At 36.8% G+C, this 27,458-nt stretch overlaps 1 protein-coding gene and 1 pseudogene across 2 annotated transcripts; both read right to left on the bottom strand.

Annotated features, from left to right (window-relative positions):
* Window positions 1–1,468: 1,468 nt before the first annotated feature.
* VIP (vasoactive intestinal peptide) lies at window positions 1,469–6,601 on the bottom strand (the record flags this gene model as incomplete). Its single annotated transcript, XM_082669292.1, has 5 exons — window positions 1,469–1,514; window positions 2,334–2,465; window positions 3,238–3,342; window positions 4,281–4,403; window positions 6,495–6,601. 5 exons carry the CDS (start codon window positions 6,599–6,601, stop codon window positions 1,469–1,471), a joined length of 513 nt encoding a protein of 170 aa, XP_082525418.1.
* Window positions 6,602–24,020: 17,419 nt separating this feature from the next.
* On the bottom strand, window positions 24,021–25,313 carry LOC309831516 (mitotic checkpoint protein BUB3-like; annotated as a pseudogene). Its single transcript has 2 exons — window positions 25,298–25,313; window positions 24,021–24,983 (listed from the first exon to the last, which is right to left on the bottom strand). The product of its transcript is annotated as a mitotic checkpoint protein BUB3-like (transcript).
* Between the last annotated feature and the right edge of the window lie 2,145 nt (window positions 25,314–27,458).

The raw sequence follows: 27,458 nt of genomic DNA, 5'->3' as shown, positions 1-27,458 counted from the left end.
ATTCTGAAAAAGAAAGTAATGGTGATTCAAGCATGAAAACATTTTTATTTACAGCCTCTTACTTTCATTTACTTCTCCACTCATTTGATCAATATTTCTCCTAGCCCCTCATCAGCAGCTTTTGAGAGGGGATAGCATTTGGGGATATCAAGAGGGAATCTTCCAAAGGACTTATTGTTGGAAAGGAAGCCAGAATGTGAAGGGGTTCTCTAATTAGTCATAAATAATTACCCATTTGTAATTTTCACAACTAGTTGACCAACAAAACTTCCTGTTAAAAGAATCTGTCCAATATCACCCATTCAAAAAGGCAAAGAATGGAGGATGGAAACTCATAAAAAGACAGAGTAATTAATCCTCCTTTATATTGTAGCGCCTATTGTATTTCTTAATTTATTGGAAAAACCTTATTTTTATAAACATTTTTTCGAGAAGCTATATGTAACTCGCTTTCTTTTTTGAGCATTTGAGGAATTTGTTTCTCTGAAATGTCTGTGCATGGTGAGGAATAAGCACATATAGCACCCCTGACCGTGTATCTTACAGGTTATCTCTCATGTGACAGTAGCAGAGTTGAGCAGGTGTTACAGAAACCATAGGATCCACAAAACCAAAAGCATTTATTTGGAGTCCTTTAGAGAAATTTTTGACAACCTGATGTAGTGATGCTATAAATTTTCTTTAAAGGCTTACCAAGGATTATAAAAATATTTTATGAGCTAATGTAAACAGTAGTGTAACTCAGGAAAGAAACATGCCTTGTATCCATGTTCACATAAAAACAATTTTGATAACAATCTTGTCACTTAACAAAGGATAAAATCTATTCATGTTTTCTCTACTCAAAAAATATTTTACAGCGAATATTATTAGAGTCGTTGTACCTACACTCACTTCATAGGTGAAATAAGCTAAATTTGACTTTCGCTGCATGAGGTTTACTATGTTTTAAGAAACACAGTGAGACCCAGACTGTCTTGGTATTTTCACAATAATGAACCACGCTGTAATTTTATGGTATTTCCTTATACTTAAATTAAATGAGATGCTAATAGTCAATCACGGGACTAGACCTTAAATTAATAGAAGCAGCATGGCTTGACTATCAAAGAGAAAGCCAGTTTTTCTCATTAGTGTGAGTCAGTCTCCTTTTTTCATATCTCATCAAAAGGATAGGAATGAGTCTGTGGAAGCTAGGAGATACCAAACTGTTTACTCATTGTGAGATTTCTCTCTCATGCTATCAGAACAATGCATGAATCGTTTCAAGCTGTTTACTAAGCTGGGGTCCACTTCAGATAGAAGCGTCCTTCTTAGATGAGGTCTCACTGAGAGAACTCTAAGATGTTTTTCACCAAGTGACTCTTACCTACTTAAATAGTTAGATGATTGCTACTAGAATATAATAACGCACAGTGATACTCACCACTGGGAAGCTGTCAGCAGCTTTGCTCCAAAGAACTTGTCATCATTTTTCTATCACTTCGAGAAAGTTAGGAGATTCTCCCTCACTGCTGCAGACCAGAAAGAGAGAATCGTGCATGTTAAGGCTCTTGGATGAGAAAGCTTCTAAAGGAGAGGTGATGTGTGACCCAGGTTGTTCGAGGTTCTCTGTAAAGTGCACTAAGAGCTAAACAATTCTCCTTCAGGTGAGTCATTACCTATGAATGGTTCTTCAATCTTCAAGTGTCTAAAAGTTTTCTTACAGAATTATAATCTGGTGGGCAAAGAGTCATCTTGCCTGATTTCACCCGAACAGAATTGTCCTTCATACTCACCATCTAAACAAAAATAATTGGAATAAAAAGAGAGAGTACCACATGTCCTATATATTGTGCTCCGATATTTACACACCACGGAGAGACATAGGTTTTACTGAATCTGAGAAGACAAAATAATTCATGGTTTAATTCGGTAAAATGCAGATATTATATATGCAGGTAAAGGGAATTCCATGTGGTACCAAATTGCTAGTTGACTGCCCTTTACATGTTTTAAAAATCAGCACTTTTGATAAAACCTGTTCCCAGACTCAGACTAGATGTCTCTACAGTCATCCTTTTTAACCCTGGAAGCACGGTAGAAACAACTGGAGAACTCTTAAAAAATACCAGGGTGTAGAGCCGCATCCCTAGAACCACTAGTTTCCTGGCACTTGGTCTCGGGTTAGGCTCAGACATCAGTATTTTTTAAATTCTCCAGGGTAGTCTAATGTTAGCCAAAGTTGAGAACTACTGCTTCAGAGCTAGAGAGAGAGAGACATCTCCATATGCAGCTTCTATTTTGAAAGTCGTTTACAATTTCTCCTTTTAGCAAGCTCTCTGTTTCTTTACCTCCGCTTTCCATTTAGAATTGAGTTCAAGTATTTCTTCACAGCCATTTGTTTTCGAAGGCGGGTATAGTTGTCAGTGAAGACTGCATCTGAGTGGCGTTTGATTGGTCCCTGGTCTTCTGAGATGCTATTGCTAAGAAACAAGAGAATAAGGAGACCAAATAATTTTAACAAGAAATGATAAAGGTACCAAAGGTCTGAATTTCTTGGAGTCAGATAAAAATGAATTCCAACACCCAACTCATTTTCTATCACAAAAAGACTGAAAGAAAAATGCATCTAAGCCTAAGAATAGGGGAGCAAGGAATAATCCAACATACTTTGGCCTTTACTGGGAGTGCCTTTAGACACATTCTGTCCTAACTGAGCAAATAATTTATCAAAAAAAAAAAAAAATGGGGACTACTTGAAGTTGTGTTCTGCCATTGGAAGGAAAAGTTCTTTAAAAAATAAATACTTCTTTATGAAGTTATGCCACTCTGAGTAGTATCTTCTACATATTCAGTTATTGGCCATTTAAAGACAGAATCTTCCAATGTTTGCTTTGAGCAGGAAGTAAAACACAAACACTAAGGTTAACCTTAAAATTTGCTTCAGTTTGTACTATGTCTTATTTATTTTTTACTGTGTCTAGTTCAGTTTGTTTGCAGATTTATAAATGATTATTATTTAAGAAAAACAAGTGTGTCTGGAGCCAATGAGTATGGTATTACTAGGAAAACTTCTTTTCTTAATCCATGGGCCTGGTACATTTTATTGAAGAATATAAATTATTTGATAACTAAATTAAACATTATCAAGAGTTATCCATTTCAAATAAAGAAAATTAGTTGTTTACAGTGAAAATATCATTGTCAAATTTAATAATCATAACATGTTTTTAAAAAATAAAAAACTCTCTTTACCTAATTCGTTTTCCAATAAGGGACTCAAGGTACTTTTTGGCAGAAAGTTGACTTAAGAGTCTACTATAGTCACTGGTGAAAACTCCATCAGCATGTCTGACATTTCTGAAACAAGGAAGAAAGTATAGTCATTATTTTGTAAATAGTTTGCTAAAATATCATTTTGGCTCATTAGATACAAAAGAAACATCAACTTATTTGAGAGCTCCTCATGTAAACTTAAATCCAAAAGGAGGTTTTCTAACAACCCAATAAACAATATAATCTATTGACTTATTCTAATGACTTTTATCTATATTTCCAGCCCTACAGTTTGAAAAATTAAAGAAATTAGCTTTTTTAGAAGCATATCTCAATATTAAAATAATATTCTCTGGTAGAACCTATAAAACTAATTCTCTCCTAAGAAATACTGGTGGGAAAATATATTTAGTTTCTATTTATTTATGGTGCTTTATTTCTTCTATTCTGAATAAAGCTATATGCAAAGGGAAATTCTCCTGATTTTAGCAAAAAATCCTCTTATGCCTTTTGCTATTTCTTCTGCCAAAATATTTGGAAACAAAATCCCTTAAGATAGAAGGGATCACAGAGCATATCAACCAAATTTTCCATCCAAATGAGAAATAGTTTTTGCTTTGTCTTTTGTATAGAGTTACCCTGTCTACACTGGAATGCTGCTCTGGACAAATGGTTCTGTGAAATGCATAGCTTTTATTATTAGACACCTTTTCTTTACATAGAGGTGAAACTCTTGAATGCTATAAATGCTATAGTTTTACAAGAATTGGCACACCTTCTGATGTTAAAAATTTATGCAACAGAATGTAAGTGGATGAGTTGCTCAGCCTGGCCTGTTACAACCTCTCTGCATGAAAATCATGTACAGCAGCAAGAGCTTCAACAAATCAGGCTGAATGAAGCCATGACACATGGAAACTCGTAGCGCAATGCTGTGAGAGTAGCTTCATGGTGACACAAAAACAAAATGTTTAGATTTCAAAAAAGCATTTTCTAAAATAAAACAATAAAAATGAACTCACCTGGATACATCATAATAAGGTGTGTCATTTTCAGCTAATGCATTTTGTAAAACGTCAGTGTCTGCTTTTAATGAAATTTGATCAGGTTCATTTGCTCCTTCAAAAGGTATTCTGTCACCCATCCTGTTAGGAAAAAATACTGTAAAGTATAATACATTCATTTCTCAGAAGCTAGTGCTTATGGTTTTACAAACATTTGAAATGAGTTATTCAAAATCTTAGGATATATCACCCATTCACAATATATGGATAGCATAATTGATTTAATGGCTTCTATGGTTTCCAAGAGTATAAATAGTGGAATTTCTGTTTACCCCATAAAATACATGCCATACAACTTTTACAGGCTTTATGTACCAGAAGAGCTACTTAGTTCAGTCTTTCAGAGCATGAAGCAAAGTACACTTCCTTGGCAATAGCTTCACTTTGCAAAGTTCACAGGTAGAAAGATTTTATGCAAAATAGAAACTTTGGAAAATTTTTTATATTCAATATGAAAATTGGGAGCAATTCATGTATTTGTTGATGGTCAGTATTACTTGTCTCAACATCTCTCAAGAGCTGAGTACTAACTATTTTTCCTTCTCTAAGTCCCTAAACTTTGTTTCAAAGATTCACCTTGATGTGATGTATTTCTATGTATTGACCAAGTCCGAAGACTTTCTCCATCTCTGAATAGTTACTCAAATTCAATGAATTTTGTCGAGCTTTTTTGTTTCAATTCTTACATAGTAACACAATTTTAATAAGGGATATACAATGCTTTACTGGGAGACTAAGCATAGACATGCCTAAACATGGAATATGATTATACTTGTGAATGCATGCAAATTTTGAACACCAGCACACTGTTAAAATTATGTGTGTGCATATTTTCACTGTTGGGGTAAACTTCTAAGGAGTGTGTTGCCTGCCGGGCACTTGTGTATTTTTTGGTGAGGCAGTAGCTGGTAGACAGTAACAAGCAGCCCTCTCTGAGCATGAAGCCTAGCAATCAATGCAAACTTCGGCATTCTTGAGATTATTCATCTCTTGTGATATAACCATTCAGATAGACTCATTCTATTTAATTATCAAAGCAATGTATGATCTGGCTTTAAACAGACTTCACAGAGAACCACTAACAGCTAAGAGATTATTTACTCTATCGAGCATAAGCCTACCTTGAACAAAGAATTAGGAATAAGAAAATAAGCAAAGAAGTGATTATTTGTGCTTAGATATAGTAGTCCCTGTAAACTGGAAGGAAACTAATGTAGTTTCCATTTACTGTCTCCTTCCTTAGCATAAATTTATTTCAGATAAAGCTTTAAAGGTGAGTTATTATACTGTATGAACTTGAAATATGAAACACAATATAGAGAGCAGTAAAACTAAGGAATTACGATAAAAAACCAAGTCCCTTAAAATTCATTCATTGGGGGAGGATGTCTCAGTAGATCAATTACCCCACAATTCTTAATATTGACAAATTGATTCTGCCTAATCTGTCCAACATGATTTTATGCATATTCCACTAATCAACTACTCATCTTATGATTATTTGCCGACTGATCTTAAAAATGAACTAAACCCAATTTTGAATTAGTTGATGAACTAATAGAAAGTATAATTATGCTGCAAATTTTCACTTTAATAAAAGTATGAAGGAGTAAATCCAGATTTTACTTCCTGGGATCAGTTCATTTTTCCAAATCAGTCCTCTTAATCACCAATTGCTTATTCTTGATGATAATGGGAAGGGAACATATAAAGTACATAATCCCATAAAAGATTGTCATTCTCTATGAACATGAAATAAAATTACATTATGATAAAAAAATGAACTAAAATGAGGTAGGCAACTAGACACCTATTTTTCCAACAGAAACTGAACTGAACAGAGATGACAATGGGGAATAGCTCATTACTCTTCTAAAACTGACTTCGAATGAAAGGAAAATCAAACCTTCCTTCTGCCTTGCTTGGAAATGTGATCCACCTTACCCATAAAACTAGTCATTGACACTGTTTCTCTGGCCCTGAGAGTGAATTCCAAGACTCAGAATAATCATGTGGACCTGAAGTTGAAAAAAACTTGCTTAACATGTCAACCAACAGATTTAAATAACTAATACCTAATGTTTTAAATTGAGCTGTCCAAAATAACATATAGGAAATTCCTATTTCCATGGAGAAGGAATGTTCAACTGTCTGAATTGAAAGAGAACCTACCTTAGAGCAGAAGGTGCTCCAAAAAGAGGCCATGCCAGGGTCTGTGAGAAAAGCATGCTGAAAAATATCAGGACCAGGAGTAGCTGGGGTTTGCTTCTCACTTCCATCTCTCTGCACCTCAAAGGGGAGAGAAGCACATCGGCTTGTCCAACCACAGATGTTCCAGTAAGGTCATTCTGAGTGTCTAGCAGTAATGTCTTAAGGCTCTTGCAGAGTTTAGAAAAAGTAATTTTCATCATACAGAAAGAGTTAAACTGCAATATGATTACTTTTTAAATCAAAAAGGTTTTTGTGTGTGTGAATGGTGTTTGAATAAAAATTAGGATCTTTTTCAACTGCTGCCTGTCTCTCACTAGGCACAAGCATATATTGAATGCAATACTCTTACAGTACTGGAAGCAACTATAGGGACAATTTCCTTATAACAGAGTTGTAACATCCATGTCTAGTATTTTTTCTAACTAAGGAAACAACTTCAAGAAACTAAAGTTTCTTCTTTTACTCTAAGTTTTTAGTATCTGATTAATATAAAACTGGAGTGTCATCTATTTAATAATGTATGTATATATGTATGTACATATCCTTCTAAAATTATTTTGTATATACATTTTTCCTCTTTTAATTGTAGATGTTACAATTAACATGGAGCTTAATCTCCATAAAGAGTTTGGTTTTGAACAAACTAACTCAATTAGTAGTGAAAATTAATACAAAAAATCATTGAACCACATATTACCACTGAAATAATTTTTGCCATAAAAGGAAAAATATATTAAATACAAAGCCTGTATATTTTTACATCTAATACACTTACACATTTCATTTCTAAATAGCTTCTAAATAGAAATTTAGGAGTTTGATGTCTGTTTCTTGTGCTGTCTGTAAAACTCACAGCATTTAAATTTAAAGAGGAAAATAAATGCTTTTTAAGTTCACATAACTAACATATGAAATAGAAAGAACAGCACTAAAAAACAAGTTGAAACTTCCAAAACAAATGTATCCACTGAAACTTCAGTCAAAAATTTATATACAAGCCAAAAAAAAAAAAAAAACCAAAACCCTACTTTAACACATTATTTTTAAAGGGGCACTGAGTAAAAGAAAAAGGAAGGTAAAGCATTTTCCAACTAAAGAATTCAGAAAACCCATTCATATGTGGGAAGTTGAGGCATTTCTATACTTACCAGGTGACTTACAAACCTGTATTTTTGTTGTTGTAAAGGAGGAACACTGTAAAATTCTTTTTCAAGAGAAAGAAAAACTCAATAGATCCTTAGAAAAGTTCCAGAGGCAGGGGGAGAAAAAAAAGAAGAAAGGTAAAGTTTTCACTTACCTTGTTCAGTAGTTTTCCTAGGGAGCTTTCTGTTCCAAGGAGAATATTAGAGCTGTCTCAGGTGCTGAAGCCCCTTGAGGCCGACAAAGTCTCCACCAGGTGCTCGTGCCCTTAGAGCTGAACCAGAACTTGGTGCTGGCTGAGGGTTGGCTACTATTGCCAGCAACTGCTTTTCACTCTACCCTGACCAGCATTTCAAAGCCCATCATTTTATAGGGCTTAGGCGTAGGACTGAGCAATCACAAAGCTCTCTGAAGGACGTCACAGTAGTATTCTCATGGGATGAATAGGATTGAAGTTCTTATTAAATTGTCATTATGCCTGATTTATATAAATTTATAGTGAGTAACTTCAAGATGTAAGCTATAAAGAGGAAATTTACTTTTCTTTAAACAAAAAAACGGTACCAAGCTTAATGTGAAATATTTTCATCTCTAATGAGTAGCAATGAAATAAAAGACTGATTAGTGTTATGGCCAAGGTCACTGGAATTCCTTCAGAAAATAAGAATTTTAGGTGCAGGAACAGATGCAGAAAGCAACAAATACTTAGGCTCATATGCTTACAAGCATAATTCTCCTTTATTATAAGGCACCGATTGCCCTAAAGCTTTTGTATTTTTATACTATTCATGTAGATCCTGACTTAATCTTTCTTGAGATCTATCCTAATTTTAAAAGCATCCAGAAACAATTTTCCTTATTCTTTCTATTACTACTTTTTCTTTATATTGAAACAAGTCCCTGGATAAATTTTCAAAAAGCCTCTAAGATACTGTAATATACACACTGTTGCTTAGAATAGTAGCAGTACTGCTGTTTCACATTAGCATAAAAATGTCATAATTCCTAATGCATTTTCACATACATGACCTCAAATTATCCAAAAAAAAAAATTATCGTACTGGATAGTCCCAAAAGTTCATTTTTTTCTTTCTTTTTGAACATTATATTCATCAGTTTTTTAAAGTCTTGCACTGTGTGGAATTATATATATCCCTGAACACACACCACATGCATACCAGCTTTTAATATTTCCAGCACAGTCACTTGACAGGTGATTACAAAGAACTAGTTGGCAAGCATTTATGGAGTACTTTGATAAACACTTAATTTCTATTTGTGGGTTTTTAATTCAAAGTAGCCTAGCATCAGAGTTTAAGGTAAAAATGCAGCTACCTGAACAATTTCATAGACAACAAAATAAAATGTCACTCTCCCTTTTGTTTAAAAAAAAATGGCCAGGGTGTGTATTCTTTTATATTTTTCTTTGTAAGTCCCTCAAGGGGTAACAGCTCTAAAGCCCCCTTTCTTTCTTCTGCTTTAAGATTTCAGTATCTATTTCCTTCATTCAAAGTCAGACTGATCCAGTAAAAGAATATCCTGCTTTGCTTAATCATATTTTCTAATCCAGTTACAAGAAAAATTCAGTGAATTAAATTTCAAAACGTCTGGAAATTTGTTTCCCAGCTGACAGCTCTGACTTAAGCCAGAGTTCCTGTGGCTTAATTCCAGGAAATCTTTTTTTACCTGATAATTACAAACTAGAGGTTGAAATCATTCTCATATGGAATTTTTTTTATCCTTAGCTCTTCATCACCTAATTCCCAGTGAAGCAATTTTATCTGAGAACAGCAACAGCAAAATAAGTTGATTGAGAGTCACAGGGAACCCACTGCTGAAGGTAAGCAGAAAAATCTAAAAGAAAAAAAGACATGAAGTTGATTATTATTTGGTCTAAGCAAGTACTTAGCATTCACACAGAGTGACTACAGTAGGTTTTCCAATGGTGAAGACAGTTTCTCCCATTACAATAATAAAACACAAAAATAAAGAGAAATAATTAAAACTTATTACCTCTGAATAAAAATAAACTAAATCAAAGAACTGTGTTTTTTCCTATGAATTTAAATTAGAAATCAAAACTGAATTTCAAAATGGGATCATAGCACCATCTTCAGGTTAAAAAGCCTTAATTCAGAAATTTTTTTAAAAATGTGTTTCTTCTCTTTTCTTTCAAGGAAATGGATGTAAACCAGAGGCTCTTTATCCAGCTAAATTATGGAATCTTCCAGAGAAAGAAACATGTTAAAAACTACTATAGCTGAGTTTATTCTGAATACTTTGTTACTATAAAACTCAGTAAATACAAAAATACAAATGTGAATTTACTGTTTAAATCTGCTTTTTCCCCTACTTTGGCATATCTTTCCATAATGTTCCCACATCTCTAGCAGAACTTATTTCCTACCTTAAGGCTTCTCATTAAAATGATATTTATAAAAAGAAGAACCAGTTGTTCATACAACTAGAACAGATCTCCAAGACCCTTCTTTTACAAGTAAGTAAACTGATGTCCAGAGAGTTTAAGTAATTTTCAGGTGGTAGTTACAAATAGGGGATGAAACCTAGGTCTTCTGATCTTGATTAAGTTTTCTTTCCGTTAAAGACTGGTGGTTTTCTGTAACTGTTGTTATCACCATTACTGATGATAAAAGGTCAGATAAGGAAAAAAAAACCCTCATAAAAACATTGGCATCTCCTTTTTTCACCAACTGGACCAAAGGCAGAGACAGAAAACTGGCATTCTAAACTAAAACATACTGAATGTAAGGAAAATCAGATGGAAGGGGTTTTCAGGCTCAGAAAATAGGCAGAAAGCCAGAGTCACCCTTTTTTCCTTAGTGAAAAGAGCTAATAGAGGGTCCTTATTAAAGATGATAAGCTAAAGCTGTGCTCTTCTGCGTGACAGCTTGAGGTGACAGCTTTGCCTGCCTAACTCAGCCAAACTCACACTCAGCCCTGAGACCTGTCCACTGTTTGCCAGGGTCATCCTGAGGGTCTACATGAGAGTTCTGCAAACCACTGGCTGTGAGCCGCATCTGGCTCAACTCTCTGGGTTTTGTCACTCAAGCTAGGAAGGATGTTTACATTTTTAAAAGGCTGAAAAATGTTAATAGAAGGAAAATACTTTGTTTGAAAGTTATATGAAATGTAAAATTTCAGGGCTCATAAATGAAGTTTTATTGGACCATGAAAATGCTTACCACATACGTATTGTCTATGGCTGCTTTTGTGCTACAATGGCCAAGCTGAGTACTTGTGACAGAGAACCGTAGAGCCTGCAAAACCTAAAATGTTCACTATTTGGTCCTTCACAGAAAAGAAGGGCCACAGAAAAGCTGTAGACATCTGGTCTAGAGCTTCCCATTTGGGAAGATATTTAAGAAGTCATGTTTACCTTAATATTCTTAAGTCTTTAGTTTTCAATAACTTGTATTAGGAAATATATATGTGTGTATATATATTTATGTGTATATATATATATACACACACATATACTTTTAGTATATACTATGTATAATATCCATGTATGTATATACATATGTGTAATATACATAATGTATACATATATCTAAAGCACCCCTTCATTGTAACATTGTTCATAATAGCCAAGATATGGAAACAACCTAAGTGTCCATAGATGGATGAATGAATAAAGAAGATGTAATATATACATACACAGTGGAATACTATTCAGCCATACAAAAGAATGAAATCCTTTTTTGAAATGAAATTCATTTGTGACAACATGGATGAAACTTGAAGATACCATGCTAACTGAAATAAGTCAGATGGAGAAAGACAAACACTGTATGATTTCACTCACATGTAGAATTAAAAAAAAATGAAACTAATAAACAAAATAACACAAAAACAGACTCATAGATCCAAAGATCCGGTTAGTAGTTGCCAGAGGGTAAGGGGGTTGGGAGGGTAGGTGAAACGGGTGAAGGGGGTCAACTGTATGGTAAAAGATGGTAACTAGACCTGTGCTGGTGATCACTTTGTAGTGTACCCAGTAGTTGAATTATAATGCTGTACACCTGTAACGTATCATAAAATAAATAAATGTATTAAAGATTTAAGAACAAATTTCATCTACTTCACAATGTCATGACCATACATATGCCCCTCCTTCTACCATACACACATTCCATGTAACCAGCCTTTAACTCAGTGACCCCCACCTCGACTTAGAGATCAGAATATACGAGTCCACAAAGAGTGGGGGTGTTACCAGTGGAGGAAATGGGAAGCAATGATGTCTAACCCCTGGCTCTTGACTTTAAGAACTCTGAAGTCTATATGTTAGAATGAAAGATTTGGCAAGAATATTTACTGAGTGAGTTCGCACAGTGTCTGCACCACAATACCTATTCTCCCCAGACGAGGAAAGAATCTCTGAGATGGGGAGGAGAAGAAATGATTAGAGCTGGAGAGGCAAACTTCTGCCCCTTGTCGGTAGTAGTAGGTTTATGGTAGGAGTGAAGGGGTGCATGACAGAACCCTGCCTTATTAAGCTTGGGGACTAAGTAGTAGAGGCTAACTTGGCTTCTTTTCTCATCTGATTGCCACAGCAAACAATGGAGAAACACTCCGCAATGGTAGAGGAAGCAGATAGACCTGTATGACAAAGAAAGTCTGCCACTCCCTGCTTGGGAAGACCCTAAGTGCCTTCCAGGTGGTAAAAAGTTAAAAGGGCCTACCAATCTTTAACCAAGGGCCAGACCATACCCAGAGACCAGAGGGGACTGCACATCTCAGTGGACAACAGCAAGGCACAGAGCATCCCCCAAGGACCCAGAGGAGGCCTCCTGGAATTTCATGCTGTTATGTACACATGCTCACAAACTTAGATGCTACCGTGAGGGAAAAGAGGGAGAGAGCAAATCCTGAACTGACAGAATGTTAAATCTTAAAATTACTGTGTTTACCCAGAAATGACTAAGAATACATCTTCTGTGGACTGGAGGAATAAAATAGAAGTTGAGTTCGAGAAAACATTTTAGAGCTAAAGTTTTTGCACGTGATGCTATGTGGCCTGTGAATATTTGTAGTTGCTATTACTCTAAGAATGATCTTGAGTTTGTATGATCATGCTTTGACTAGGAGAAGACTGCACAGGGCCCTTTATCCTACTTAGTATCAACATTAACTTTAAAAAGACTATGATTGGGCTTCCCTGGTGGCGCAGTGGTTGGGGGTCCGCCTGCCGATGCGGGGGACGTGGGTTCGTGCCCCGGTCCGGGAGGATCCCACATGCCACGGAGCGGCTGGGCCTGTGAGCCGTGGCCGCTGAGCCTGCGCGTCCAGGGCCTGTGCTCCGCAACAGGAGAGGCCACAACAGTGAGAGGCCCGCGTACCGTAAAAAATAAAAATAAATAAAAAATAAATAAAAAAGACTATGATTGCCTTGGCTAGGACTTCCAAAACTATGTTGAATAAGAGTGGCAAAAGTGGACATCCTTGTCTTGTTCCTGATCTTAGAGGAAATGCTTTCAGTTTTTCACCATTGAGAATGATGTTTGCTCTGGGTTTGTCGTATATGGCCTTTATTATGTTGAGGTAGGCTCCCTCTACGCCCACTTTCTGGAGCGTTTTTTATCATAAGTGGGTGTTGAATTTTGTCAAAAGCTTTTTCTGCATCTCTTGAGATGATCATATGGTTTTTATTCTTCAATTTGTTAATATGGTGTATCAAATTGACTGAAGATGTGATACGTATATACAATGAAATATTACTCGGCCATAAAAAGGAATGAAATCGGGTCATATGTAGAGACGTGGATGGACCTAGAGACTGTCAAACAGAGTGAAGTAAGTCAGAAAAAGAAAAGCAAATATTGTATATTAACACATATATGTGGAATCTAGAAAAATGGTACAGATGGGGGTGGGATGAATTGGGAGATTGGGATTGACATATATACACCACTAGGTATAAAATAGATAACTAATGAGGACCTGCTGTATAGCACGGGGACATCTACTCGGTGCTCTGTGGTGACTTAAATAGGAAGGAAATCCAAAAATGAGGGGATATGCGTGTACATATGGCTGGTTCACTTCACTGTGCAGCAGGACCTAGCACAACATTGTAAAGCAACTGTACCCCAATAAAAATAAATAAATAAAATAAAAAATAAAAAGACTATGAGACAGAAGCCTGGCAATGTTGAGACCCATCCTGGAGTAATGAGCCCTTCCCTCGGGTCTTCCTCCAACCCCTTGTCCTTCAGTCATTCTTGCTGGTCCCCAGCTTTGACATCTGGTTCCCTTTCTAGGCTTCCCCAGCCCACTTCTTGGCCTTCGTGCTCTCAGTCTGTTTCTTTCATTTTGCCTCAGTCCTATATGACCCCCTGGGAAGCCTGAGTTTTGACTGCTCTCAGGACAGATCTGATCTCACAGTTTACAAACCCAGGTACCCGCCTCTGCTGAACACTCTCCAGGTGCTGCTTCGGATCTGCTCTCTGCTCCTCTCCACTCTGCTTTTTGTGCCCTTGAAGGTAGACCTCCAGATTCAACCATGGTCTGTGGTCCTCTGGTCTCTTGTTGGGTTTAGCCAAAGTGAGGCTCTTGTAGGAAACTAAAGGGACCAAAGATTAGAAGAAAAAATGTTCTGAATTTTTTTTTTTTTTTTTTTTTTTTTGCGGTACGCCGGCCTCTCACTGTTGTGGCCTCTCCCGTTGCGGAACACAGGCGCTGCGGACGCGCAGGCTAAGCGGCTGCTCCGCGGCATGTGGGATCTTCCCGGACCGGGGCACGAACCCGCGTCCCCTACATCGGCAGGCGGACTCTCAACCACTGCGCCACCAGGGAAGCCCTGTTCTGAATATTTATTCTCCATAGGCCATGGTTTGGAAGAGACTACATTCCTCCCCCAAGACCCAGCATATGTACGGTGGCCCCTCTCCTGCAGCCCTAGAGATGCTGAAAGCTTAGGTGCTGAGCTATTGCATGAGCCCTTTGCCGCCTCATTGGTTCTCAACATATTTATTAAACTCTCCTCAATCCTTATTAAACTCTGCTGTATCTTTATGAAAGTCAGCTCAGTTAATGTCTGGACAGAGCCATGTGTGTCCTGCCCAGACCATACCTCATGCACTCCCACTCCCAAACCCAACCTCACACTTCTAAGAATAACTGCAGACATTTAATTTTAGGATTCAATAGCTTTAGAAGGCATGCTCATTTTTAAAGTTTTAATATTTTAAATTTAAGTTGAGGGAATCCTTAGAATAATCAACGTGGAATCTTGAAGGAAGGTCACTCTAGCCCTGAGCACATCTGTTGGATTGGTGAGCAATTGGTTTTTAAAGGTTGTAAAACACAAATAAACGAGAAGTCCTTTCAGACCCTTGTTGTTACTCAAGTCCCCCCAGGAAAAGAGGCTGGATCTATTGTAACACATGTCAGGAGGAAAGGTCAGTGTACTACCAGCAGTCGAACACCAAACCCTGATGGGGGTCTCTGTGGGGAGCAGCACAATGGCCCTGGGAAGGAGATCTGAGGCCAACATGGCCTCTACCTCTCCAGGGCTCCTGGCGCCTCATCCTCAGGAAATAAACTCTCACTGTCTAGGAAGCAGGAGATGTGGCTGTTTGATAAATTTGGTTTTTTGGTTAATCATCATTCTAATACCATGTATCTGTAGTCATTTCACTGTACTTCCCAGGCTGAGCGACTAATGTTCTAATTTCTGACTCATAAAACCATAATTTTTAGCTAGAAAGATAATGTAGTCCTGCCTCTTTGTTTTGAGAGATTATAGGGATTCAATATCCAAAAGAGGCATCGTTTTCTATTTCATTTAGGGACACAGAGTTGAAACACCAAACACTGTCTCAGCTCTCAAATAGAGTAAAATCAGTACAGACATTGAATTCATAATTATAAGGTGAGTGGGCCTAAGAAGTATGATGTATTATGAGAGGCAGAGCAGGTATTTCTGAGGAAGTTATAGCAAAGTTGAGATTTATTGAGTGCATGAACCTTGGCTTAAAAAATAAAAGAGGGCTTCCCTGGTGGTGCAGTGGTTGAGAGTCCGCCTGCCGATGCAGGGGACGCGGGTTCGTGCCCCGGTCCGGGAAGATCCCACATGCCGCGGAGCGGCTGGGCCCGTGAGCCATGGCCGCTGAGCCTGCGCGTCCGGAGCCTGTGCTCCGCAACGGGAGATGCCACAACAGTGAGAGGCCCGCGTACCGCAAAAAAAGATAAAAGAGAGAAAGATGGAAGAACATTCTAGGTATAACAAAAAAATATTTTAGAAGACCTGGAAGTATGGCATAAATGAGAAATTAATATGGAACTTTATCTTAAGGGAAAGGAGAGCCAATAAGTAGGGGTATGATATGAGCTTGTGTTTGTTTTTCAGAAAGATCACTCTGGCTGCTATATGGAGAACAGGTAAAGTACTGGGTGTAGAAAAACCAGAATGTCAGTCTGCCAAGACTAATGTTCTAGCTCCAGAGGATACTAAAGCAGATTTTGTCTCTCAGAATGTCTATCTTTTATAGACACTTTGATTTACAGAATATGAGGGAAATACAAGCAAATAACACTACCTCACAATACACAGAAGGAATAAAAGGAGACACAGTTTAGTCAAAAAGAGGATTAAGATGCAGGCTGAGTTCAACCAAAAAAAAGACGCAGGCTGAGTTCAGTATGCGGTGAGGGTACAGCTACAGGGCAGAGTTGAGTGGGTGGGCATTCTCTTAATAACCAGAAAATTGGGTCCTTTGTCTGGTGGAAAACATTTTTAAGATGTACAACAGAATCTTCTGAGGCTTTGTGTGTGTGTTGGAGAGCTGATTGATTTGAAGGTGATTGGACATTAAAAGGTTAGACTGGCCAGGAGTTCAGGGTCTGGAACACCAGGGCAAGAACAATTCACCATCCTCTAGCACATGTCTACCATGTCAGTCAACACGCTCACACATTCCAAAGCCATGAATGGTGCCCACCTTCAAGCTGCTCTCTTTCAGTCAAACTTTGTTAGTAGCTTTTATAGCTAGTGATTGTAGGGTTTGAACACTTTATCCACCATCTTATAAAATCATGAAATAACATTTCAAGAAAACAGTATTCAGTGGTTGTATGTGTGGATGGGGGTTGCTTAAAATGTCATAAACCCCAAGGTGGGTTTTTTCCCAGCAATTTCTATCAAAGCAATGAGTTAGGAGGTAGTACAAGTGAAAATATAAAAGTGGCTTTGTTTAGGTGGTAGCAGTGGATGGGCTACTTGGGGACTGTTGAGGTATGAGGTATGTGAGAGAAAAGTCAAGGGGGTTTTCCATATTTCTAGCTTGAACGAGGTGGGTCTTGTAGCCTCTAGCAGAATAGGAGATAAAGAAGAAGAAACAGACTGACTCTTCATCAGGTTGGGTGAAGGGGATAAGGATAAGTTAAATCTTGGACAGGTTGAGTTGAAGGAGCTATGTCAGTCACCCAGAATAACGGAGGGTAGTTAGAGGGATGTGTGACTTGGGAGTTCAAACGAAACGTATGGGTAGGAGATAGATTTATCAACTTGAGTAAGGTAAAGGAAACCATAGGACTAGGTTGGATTCCCCTAAAGGGGTGCGATAGGGAGGGTGGGAGGGAGACTCAAAAGGGAGGAGATATGGTGATATACGTAAATGTATAGCTGATTCACTATGTTATAAAGCAGAAACTAACACACCATTGTAAAGCAGTTATACTCCAATTCAGATGTTTTTTTAAAAAAAAGAAAGAAAGAAAGAAATAGCAGGTTTCAAATGCATGAGGATTTTTGTGTCTTTACAAAAATCCTCCAAAGTCAATTCATCTATGAATTGTGATTTAGAGTGTAAAGGATCAAGATAATTCCAGGATCTAAAATCTTCCATAGTGGGGTCTATTTAAACTAAGAGTTTTCCTTAGGATAAGTGAGCGTATTGAATGTGAAAACTAATTAGTCACTTTACCTAGATTAGAAACACTACCAGTGCTGGGATGTTTTTTTCTTTGCCCTCTGATATAGCTTCAAGTTAATGTACCAAACTAGGAAAATATTATTTAATTTGGGCTTCAGAATCGGTATACTTATTCTACCCATTTCCATTTCCACTCCTGGTATACATTTATCTCAGCAAGAAAAAATGGCCAGGGTGTTCCTAAAACCTCCCTCTCAACTTTGTTAAGCCACGAGTCATCAGGTAAATAACTGACTTCTTAAGGTACTAAACTAATACAAACATGGAGAGCAGAGTAATTTACTAAAATGAAATCAATTTATTATGCATTTACTTCAAATTTGTACTTATAAATTTTACATCATTTCGTAAAAGCTAGAATTGCAAGCATACTTCAGAGATATTGTGGGTTCAGTTCTAGACCACTACAATAAAGCAAATATCACAATAAAGTGAGTCCAAAGATTTTTTGGTTTCCTAGTGCATGTAAAAGCTATGTTTACACTATACTATAGTCTACTACATGTGCAATAGCACTATATCTTTAAAAAAGTATACACATTAATTAAATAATACAAAACAAAAAACCTTACAACAGTAATATCCAAGATCACTCATCACAGGTCACATAAAAATATAATAATAATGAGAAAATTAAAAATATTTTGAGAATTTCCAAAATATGACACAGAGACACAAAGTGAGCAAATTAAATGCTGTTGGAAAAATGGCATCAGTAGATTTGGTCAACACAAGGTTGCCACAAACCTTCAATTTATAAAGGACACAATACCTGCAAACTACAGTAAAAGGAGGTATGTTTGTACTTAATTTCTTTTTGTTTATTTTTCAAGTTTAAGTTTCTATTTCCATATTACATCTACTTTTGATTATTTAGGGCTGTTTTGTCAATTTGCCTAAGATTCCTTCTGACTAAGCAGTAAGAAAAGAAGCAAATTTTTAAGCATTTATCAGAAAATAAGGACATTCTAGAACTTTCTTCCAGTTACTCAAATAAAAGTTTTTTTAAATAAAAGATAAGGGAAATAATAATTATAACATTTCAGAATGAGTCATTTCTTCTTTAATTTTTTTTCTTTTTACTCTTAGGAAGTCAAGAATTCTAAAGGGAAAAGAACTTAGAAGTGAAAACAGGACTTACCTGGTGGCTCAGTGTTTAAGAATTCGCCTGCCAATACAGGGGACACGGGTTTGAGGCCCGATCCGGGAAGATCCCACATGCCGTGGAGCAACTAAGCCTGTGCGCCACAACTACTGAAGCCTGCATGCCTAGAGCCCGTGCTCCGCAACAAGAGAAGCCACCACAATGAGAAGCCTGCGCACCACAACGAAGAGTAGCCCCTGCTCGCTGCAACTAGAGAAAGCCCGCACACAACAACAAAGACCCAATGCAGCCATAAATAAATAAGTAAATTTATTAAAAAAGTGAAAACAAACACCGTCCTCTGATAGGAGATGAACATGAAGCAACCGAATTCAGTTTTCACCAAAATAGTTAGAGACAAATAAAAGAAACCGAATGATGGTGTAACATTTTTAAAAAATATAGAATTGAATATTTATCAAGTTTATAACGTTGAAAGATGTAAAATTTGAAGTGAAATTTAACAATTACAAAAGAAGTCATAGACACCTTTGAAAACATACGTTTAAAAATTTTGTTTGATTAAAAATATCAAATTTAAAATGGAAAGATACTGGAGAAATACTTGAAAACCTGCTAAAAGGTAATAATTTTCTAAATGTAAGCAGTCATATAAATTGGTAATGAAATAGGAAGTGCCTAAAAATAAGCGTGTAAGCAATATGAATAGATAATCCACACAGAAAATCCAAAATGGTCAATAAATACGGCAAAAAATTCCATCATGTGGTTATGGAAGATAAAAGAGACAAGTTTAAACAATAGACTCATTTTCCAAAATGTTTTTTTTGTCTTATTCTTTATTCATTCTTTGCCAGCAATGTAGTGTATCATTCTATATCAAAATCATTACAAATATTCATGATTTAAACCAATATTCTACCTCTAGAAAACTATTCTAAAGTAATAATGAAATAATCCTAAAAACCAAAAAAGGTTTATGCAAAAAAGTTCATTATAGCTTTATTTTTTAATAGTGAAAAACAAGGTACACTATTGTAAAACATTTTAATAAATTATACTACCCAATCAATATAACATTATGTTGCCATTTTACTATTCTGTTTATAGAAACTATCTAGCAACAAAGAAAACCATTTCTAGTGGAAAGAGAAATACAAAATTGCAAATATAACTGTATTACTTTTGGAAAAGTATCCTATGTATAGGAAACAAAAAGCTGAGAATAAACCCTTCCAGTCCCTAAATGTTAATAGGAGCTATATTTTTGGAGGGAGCCATAAAACCATGTTTTATCTTTTTCTCAATTTTTCAAATTTTTATTCATGAGTTTTAGCTTCTTTTAATTGAAATAACTTTTTTTCCTTAAAAGATAAAAAAAAAATGAAGCTGTGTCTGATACTTGGTATTTTATGATTCATTATTTATCCCAAAACAGGGTTAAAAACAGAGTAACTTTCATTCTGACCTATTAACGATTTCTCTCACCATAAAATGGTAATGTCCCACACATTAGTGTGAAATTCTGAACACTCAGCAAAATGGTAGCTGAGTTTCCTTATCCATTTGGGCTCTTTTTGTTTTTTAAAGCACATACTCTGTAGTAGGAAACTGTATTAAACACTATCTCATTTGACCTAAACAATCCTATGAGCTAAGTGTTATTTTCTCCATCTTCAGCAGGGGAAAAAATAATGCAGTCTAGAGAAGTTAATTAATTGGCACAATCTTGTCCACTAATGAGTCGAGGAGCCAGTATTTAAAAGGGAGGAAGTCCATTAATGACTAATGAAATCCTGAAAAACTCTAATGAAAATGCAGGAACTTGTCAAGGAGTTTTTGAAATATTTATGAAATAAAAATCACAAGATTAAGGAAAGAATGACAAATGTTTATAATTCCAACACAGTATGACTATTTCCATTTCTTTCACGTTTCTTTTTACAAATATATAATTTTAGTTGTTGAAATTATAACAGTTGTTAAGTATATGTTTATATAGTAGTATTTTGCTATCCTTTCTTGATGCTTAGCCAGACGCTTTCCATGATTTTACAAATTTTTATAATTATACATAAGATTTTTATAATATTGCATTGTGTTGATATAGCTGTCTTTATCCCCCTTAATATAAGGTCTCTGGGGTGTTTTCTTCCCAATATTTTCTTATATTCTCTTACAAATAAAGACATACTGGATATCTTCATGAATATAGCTTTTTTGCTCCCCCTAAGTAATTTCATTGGGATAAACCCCTAGAGTAGAATTGCTGTGTCAATACTGGTGTAAACAGTCATAAAGCTGGCTGGAGAAATTTGAAAGAACGAAGAATAAACCATTTTAGTGGACACTCCTAATTCATACAAATGAAACAATACTTCCTACACTCAAACAGTAGCGGCCTAAAAGGAGACATCCAGCTATTGTATTAGCTGCTCTAGACTTCTCTCAGCTGTGAAACCTTAGATAAAATGTTCACTGTACAAATGCTCTTTTTTTTTTTTTTTTTTTTTTTGCGGTACGCGGGCCTCACTGTTGCGGCCTCTCCCGCTGCGGAGCACAGGCTCCGGACGCGCAGGCTCAGCAGCCATGGCTCACGGGCCCAGCCGCTCTGCAGCATGTGGGATCTTCCCGGACCGGGGCACGAACCCGCGTCCCCTGCATCAGCAGGTGGACTCTCAACCACTGCGTCACCAGGGAAGCCCCATACAAATGCTCTTGACAGAGGAGTTAGTTGTTTCCAGGTGAAAATAATAGGGATAGATACTCCTTTCATACTAACTTGTTCTTTAATAATTGAATAGCATTTTGAGTGCAATAGATGCATGGCTCCTAGACCAGACACAAACAGTGGAAAGCCAATATTCTTTTATAAGCAAATAGCATGACTGTATTATTGCACATGGAGGGTCTAGCTTAATGGCCAAAGAGTACACTCTGGACATATACTGCCTTGGTTTGAATCCCACTGCACCATTTACATACAGTGTAAAACCTTAAGCAAGTTATTCAATCTCTCTGGGATAGATATAGATATAGATATAGATATAGATGATATAGATATAGATAGATATAGGTATATAGATATAGATATATAAATGCATAGACATATTTTGTATAGTTTATATATTAAGAATATATATACACATGTATGTATATATATACATATGTATGTATAAATTAAGATTTCATATAGTATATATTTTATATATTAAGAAAAATACATTAAGACTATATATGTAAATATAATATACTTATATATAGTCAATATATATTTTCTTAATATATAAAATATATATGAAATCTTAATTTGTACTCACACACACAAGATGCATAATAAATTTTTATACTTATGATCTAGCCAAGACCTCAAGAAACTTCTGACCTGACTCGTTACTGCCAGAAAGAAAACTTTTAATTTATTTACAGCTAAAACACCATTCGGCAAGGTATCTCATTCAGTTACAGAGGGATACATTTTGCAAAGCAATTTATGTTAGTACATTGTTCCAGGAAATTGCATCACTCAAAGCCAGACTGTCTATGGGTGATTTATTTAACTTTTATTTTGTAATGTTTAAGATAAGCTTCTGATTACACCAGCTTTAAAAATATTCGTGTTAAACTTATCAATGCAGTACATGAATTTTTTTTTCATTTCATTTGGAGTATACACAAAATTATTTTTTATAACAACCTTCATCTTTCCTGAAAATACACACTGGCCTTACCTCCAAGCATATATGAAGCAGGTTTCTCTACCAATCAGTCCTAAATCAGTGCCTCAGCTTTTATCAGTGGTCCAGCCTGCTCTGGTGAGCTGACTCATGGGATATATGTTTTCCTTTTTTAGAGGACATGCAGAATTTTTTCATTCTGAGAAGCAGGCAGAGAGCACAATCTCAAAGCTCCTTATCATATATATTTTTGAAAAGCTCATCAAGAAAAAGATATCCCCAATGGATGTGTAGCCTCTTTATTTCTATAAATTAGTGGTTCTCACTCTTTTCTGAAGCAAAGATCCTTCTGATAAAAGCTAAAAAACCTGTCCTCAGAAAAATGTGTTCATGCCCATTCATGCCCGCTAACATACACAACTTACAGGCTCCCTAAAACTCTTAATGTTTATCTAGCAATTCCCTTTGGGTTCTTGAAACCGCTTAAGAAGGTTTGTTCAAGATACTCCAAAAGTCTCTCAAGACCTCTGAGTTGCTGCTTACCTGGATGATACCATGGTATTTGCTCCAATAGGTTTATTTTCAGTGATTATTTTTTTGTCATAATGACAATTGCCTACATTAAGACACACTCCCCCAAAACTCCTTTGCTGTAGTTATCCTAAGCATATTGTTTACGGCTTTGTTCATTATATCACACAGATGCTATTTAGGATAAACTTCAAACCAGACATTTTTGTGCTTCTCCTGGGTGAATAATTTGCCTTTATTTTATGAGCACTCTGAATGATATAACTGTTCATATTCCTGTTTTTAAATTTATACCTAGAAAGCTAAGAACCAAATCTGTGGCCCTTTGCTGGTAAACTTTTAGGATGTAAGACTCTCTTTTTCGAGCACTGGTCTCATTACTGGCTCTACTGTTTCGTGGCCCTGACTTTACTGTTTACTTCTTATTTATGTTATCTCGTTTAGAAACCTTTTATAGAAATTGTATCACATTGCAAAGAAGGAGGAAAAAAGATAGAATAAAGAAAAAGATGAGAAACAGTTTTTAGATGAACTGTTATATTCCTTTATATTCAATTACTTTCAAAGCAAGCAATTCATCAAATATTTGATTCTGATTTATATTTTAAAGTTTTATAAGGCTTTAGAAAATTTAGAAAAAAACAGAAAAAGGTAATAAAAATTTTGCTAATCCACATGTTGCAAAATCTCAGTTACCAAAACACTTTTTTCAGCTACAAAACATTTTAAAAATTATTATTGAAACTTTCAAATATATAGAAGAGTTGAGAAAAGGGTATCATGAACACTCCTTTATGTATCCATCACCTAGATTTTAAATTTTTGCCATATTTGCTTCTTTTAGTTTTCTTCTGTCCAAGTATTTTAGAGTAAATAACAAATACAAAAGAAACAAAGAATCCTCATTCTACACAAAGTCAGTATGGAAAGGCACAGACAAGATTTTCGTAAGACAGAAAACAGAGAAATCCATACTACATAATGTAACAACAATGGCTCTAACACATCCAGGGGGTAAGTATGATTTGTAGGAAGCAGAAAAGCTTTCCGTAGAGAAACTGCTTTCAGGAGATGATTAGGTGGACTTAGGTTTTTTTTCTGCATCTGTCACTTGGCAAATGAGAAGATGCCATCTTCAGGATGTCCTATGTCATCCGTTTTATACATATATAATGATGCTATTGCAAGTGTAGTCCCATCATTACTGAAGACAAGTGGTGTGATGCTGGTGGGGTATCTACAGAACCAGCGCCGTCGCTTCTTGTTAACTGGATCCAAAATATTTACAAATCCATCAGAACCACCCATAGCAAACGTACCGTAGATGTTGTTAAAAGAAATGGCATTGACAGGATAAATCTGCTCAATATTATTTTCTTTGACACTTGAAGACATGCTTCTTCTGTATCTCAGGGATTGGGAGCAAGTACTCAGCTTCCACTTGGCCTTCAACTGAGCTTAATACAAAACTGCTTATTTGAAAATGTTCAAAGGCAGCGAGCCTGGTACGTCAAGTTGGACACCCGGCACTGCTGCACGTAACCCATGTTCTGTAATTCCCACATTAACACTTTACTGCCCACCTTGTCCACAACCAGCTGATCTCCAGACAGAGAGGGTGTTACTCACAGACAGAAGGTCACAGCATTACAAGGAGTTCTGGGATGCCGCAATTTAACTGTCTGATCCCAAGGCCCAGTAACTACCACATTCACTTCTGGACAGTATTCAACACATCTGGTAGGGGCATCATGGGTTCCAGCCAGATCTCCCTGATCAGTGTTGGAATCATGTGTTTTCAGTCGAGGGTTTGATCCCCCACTCCAGGCATGTGTCGGACCATTGAACGCACATCCAAGAGAGCGCTAGGGGCTGGTACGTGAGCTGAATGGCCGGCCCATGGTAGAGATGCACCGCCACATCTCAGGAGGAGACCAGCAGGAACTGGGAGGTGCTGGGGCTGATTTTCACCAAGGAGACATAATCCTCAGTGGGTGGTTCAGCTTGAACTCGTTAGAACCGAACGTATCGGGCTCCACTCAGAAGTAACTTCACCATCTCCTCTTCGCTTCCCTCAGATGTTACAATATCTCACCTCTGTATATTTTAGTGTGCACCCCTGAAAAGTAAACATCTATTTCTACATGATCACAGTGACATTTTCACACCTGACAAAATTTATAATAATCTCCTAATGTCACCTAATACTTAGTCTATATTCAAATTTCCCAGGTATCCTACACCCCCCCCACAAAAAAACCTTTTATAACTGCCCAAAATTCTTAACCTTAGAATATATAAGGTAAGCATACTCTAAGTTCCTCTTCACCCCCGCTTAGCCATTTTGTTTACCTCTAAATGCCAACATGCCTGGTTATTTCTAAATGCTTAAGAAAAATAAAGTGATGGAATTGGTCATATTGTGATCCCATTCAGCAGCCAGAAATAACTCTAGACTCTTTAAGTCGCTAATAAAAATTATCTGCCAGGAAAATTTCAACTTTCAATATTACTAGAATCATTTATTATGAATTATGCAAAGGTTCTATTAATAAAAACCATTATGCACTGATTTTCAAATATAGGCGCACTATGCCAAAAATCGTACTTATTTATAATATTTATAACTTTGAAATAAAGAGAAACTTCCCAGTCAGTTCTTTTAACAATGCTAAACATCGTCACCCTTTTAACATTTGACTATGCTCTCTGCCTCCCTTTTATTTTATTTTATTTTTTTGGCCGCCCTGCATGGTTTGTGGAATCTCAGGTCCCCAATCTAGGACTGAACCCAGGCCATGGCAGTGAAAGCCTGGAATCCTAACCACTAGGCCACCAGGGAAGCCCCCCCAGCTTTTAAAAAACTAGATTCCATCCTAATAATTTACACTATTGCTTGTATATTTTCTGTTCCTATTGAACGCAGTCTTTTATGTGCTTTAAAAACAGATATAAATTTATTTTTAAAAATTTCTTTCAGAAGCATTATCTCATAAGCATTGCCTAATTTTATAATGCATCTGTAGGTCATAGATCTGGCCTATGTTGTTTTATTTTTAAAAACAAATTTCCAGTAAATGCAGTTTTCAGTTTACACTTATGAAGTCAAAATGTCAAGATGACTCAGAAACAATACGTTAAATTGCAAGTGAACTTTACAGATTTGATTTGGTAAAGATAGCACAAGATTCAATGAGACCAGACCCTGTGTCTACAATACGCCTGAGTGAGCAATCAGAGAACATTCAGGAAGATAACGTCAAAGGCCAGACCCACACCACTTATACAAATACCTTGGGGTGGAATTAACCTAATAGAATGAAACATTTTCCTCAAAAAAAAAAAAAAGTCAAAGCATGTGGGAAATGTTGCTAAAGTGTCTCCTCTGATGAGAATTTCAGTGTGGAAAAAACTATGCAAAAGCACACACTTAGAGGTAGAGCCGAGGACAAAAAGTCCCGGCACACAAGTCTCATCACCTATTTCTACCACTTATGGCTGTATTTCCCTCCAGTGAGGTGAACGGAAGTGTCTAAACATAAAGATTGGGACTTCCCTGGTGGTGCAGTGGTTAAGAATCTGCCTGCCAATGCAGGGCACATGGGTTTGAGCCCTGGTCCGGGAAGATCTCACATGCCGCAGAGCAACTAAGCCTGCGAGCCACAACTACTGAAGCCCACGTGCAGATCCTGTGCTCCACAACAAGAGAAGCTACCACAACAAGAAGCCTGCGCACCGCAACGAAGAGTAGCCCCTGCAATCCGCAACTAGAGAAAGCCTGAGCAACACCACCAAAGACAAATGAATAAAATAAATAAATTTAAAAAAACAAACAGATTGAAATTATCTCAAGGAACACCTTTGATCTTGATGTTTATCACACATGAGCATGTCTTCACTCCAAGACATTTGGGGAAGGGATTTTCTTTTTTTAATGTTGAGGCTTCTTTTAATTAATTAATTAACTTATTTATTTATTGGCTGTGTTGGGTCTTCGTTTCTGTGCGAGGGCTTTCTTTAGTTGTGGGCAGCAGGGGCCACTCTTCATCGCGGTGCGCGGGCCTCTCACTGTCGCGCCCTCTCCCGTTGCGGAGCACAGGCTCCAGACACGCAGGCTCAGTAGTTGTGGCTCACGGGCCTAGTTGCTCCGTGGCATGTGGGATTTTCCCAGACCAGGGCTCGAACCCGTGTCCCCTGCATTAGCAGGCAGATTCTCAACCACTGCACCACCAGGGAAGCCCTGGGGAAGGGACTTGAACTATAAAATTCGACACTTGTCCAGAAGAAATAGGTTAAATGAAATTGTGGAATTAACAGGAGAGTTGGAGGCCTGAAAGGCTTGGAAAAATGGTCCAGATTCTGAAACTAAGATACAATGAAGCAGTCTTTTAGTCAACAGTAGGCATTCCACACTCTGTTTTAACTCACAAGACTGATTCATGGTGGAGGAGGGCTATGCCATTAAAGTCAGCCAGTTCCTCCCAAAGGATGGTTAACTCTCACCTGTCATTTC

This window comes from Grampus griseus (genome assembly GCF_964374135.1).
Source record: "Grampus griseus genome assembly, chromosome: 13".
In the NCBI taxonomy this organism is placed as follows: Eukaryota; Metazoa; Chordata; class Mammalia; order Artiodactyla; family Delphinidae; genus Grampus; species Grampus griseus.
The sequence above is the reverse complement of the archived record's forward strand: the minus strand, read 5'-3'. Positions and strand labels throughout refer to the sequence as shown.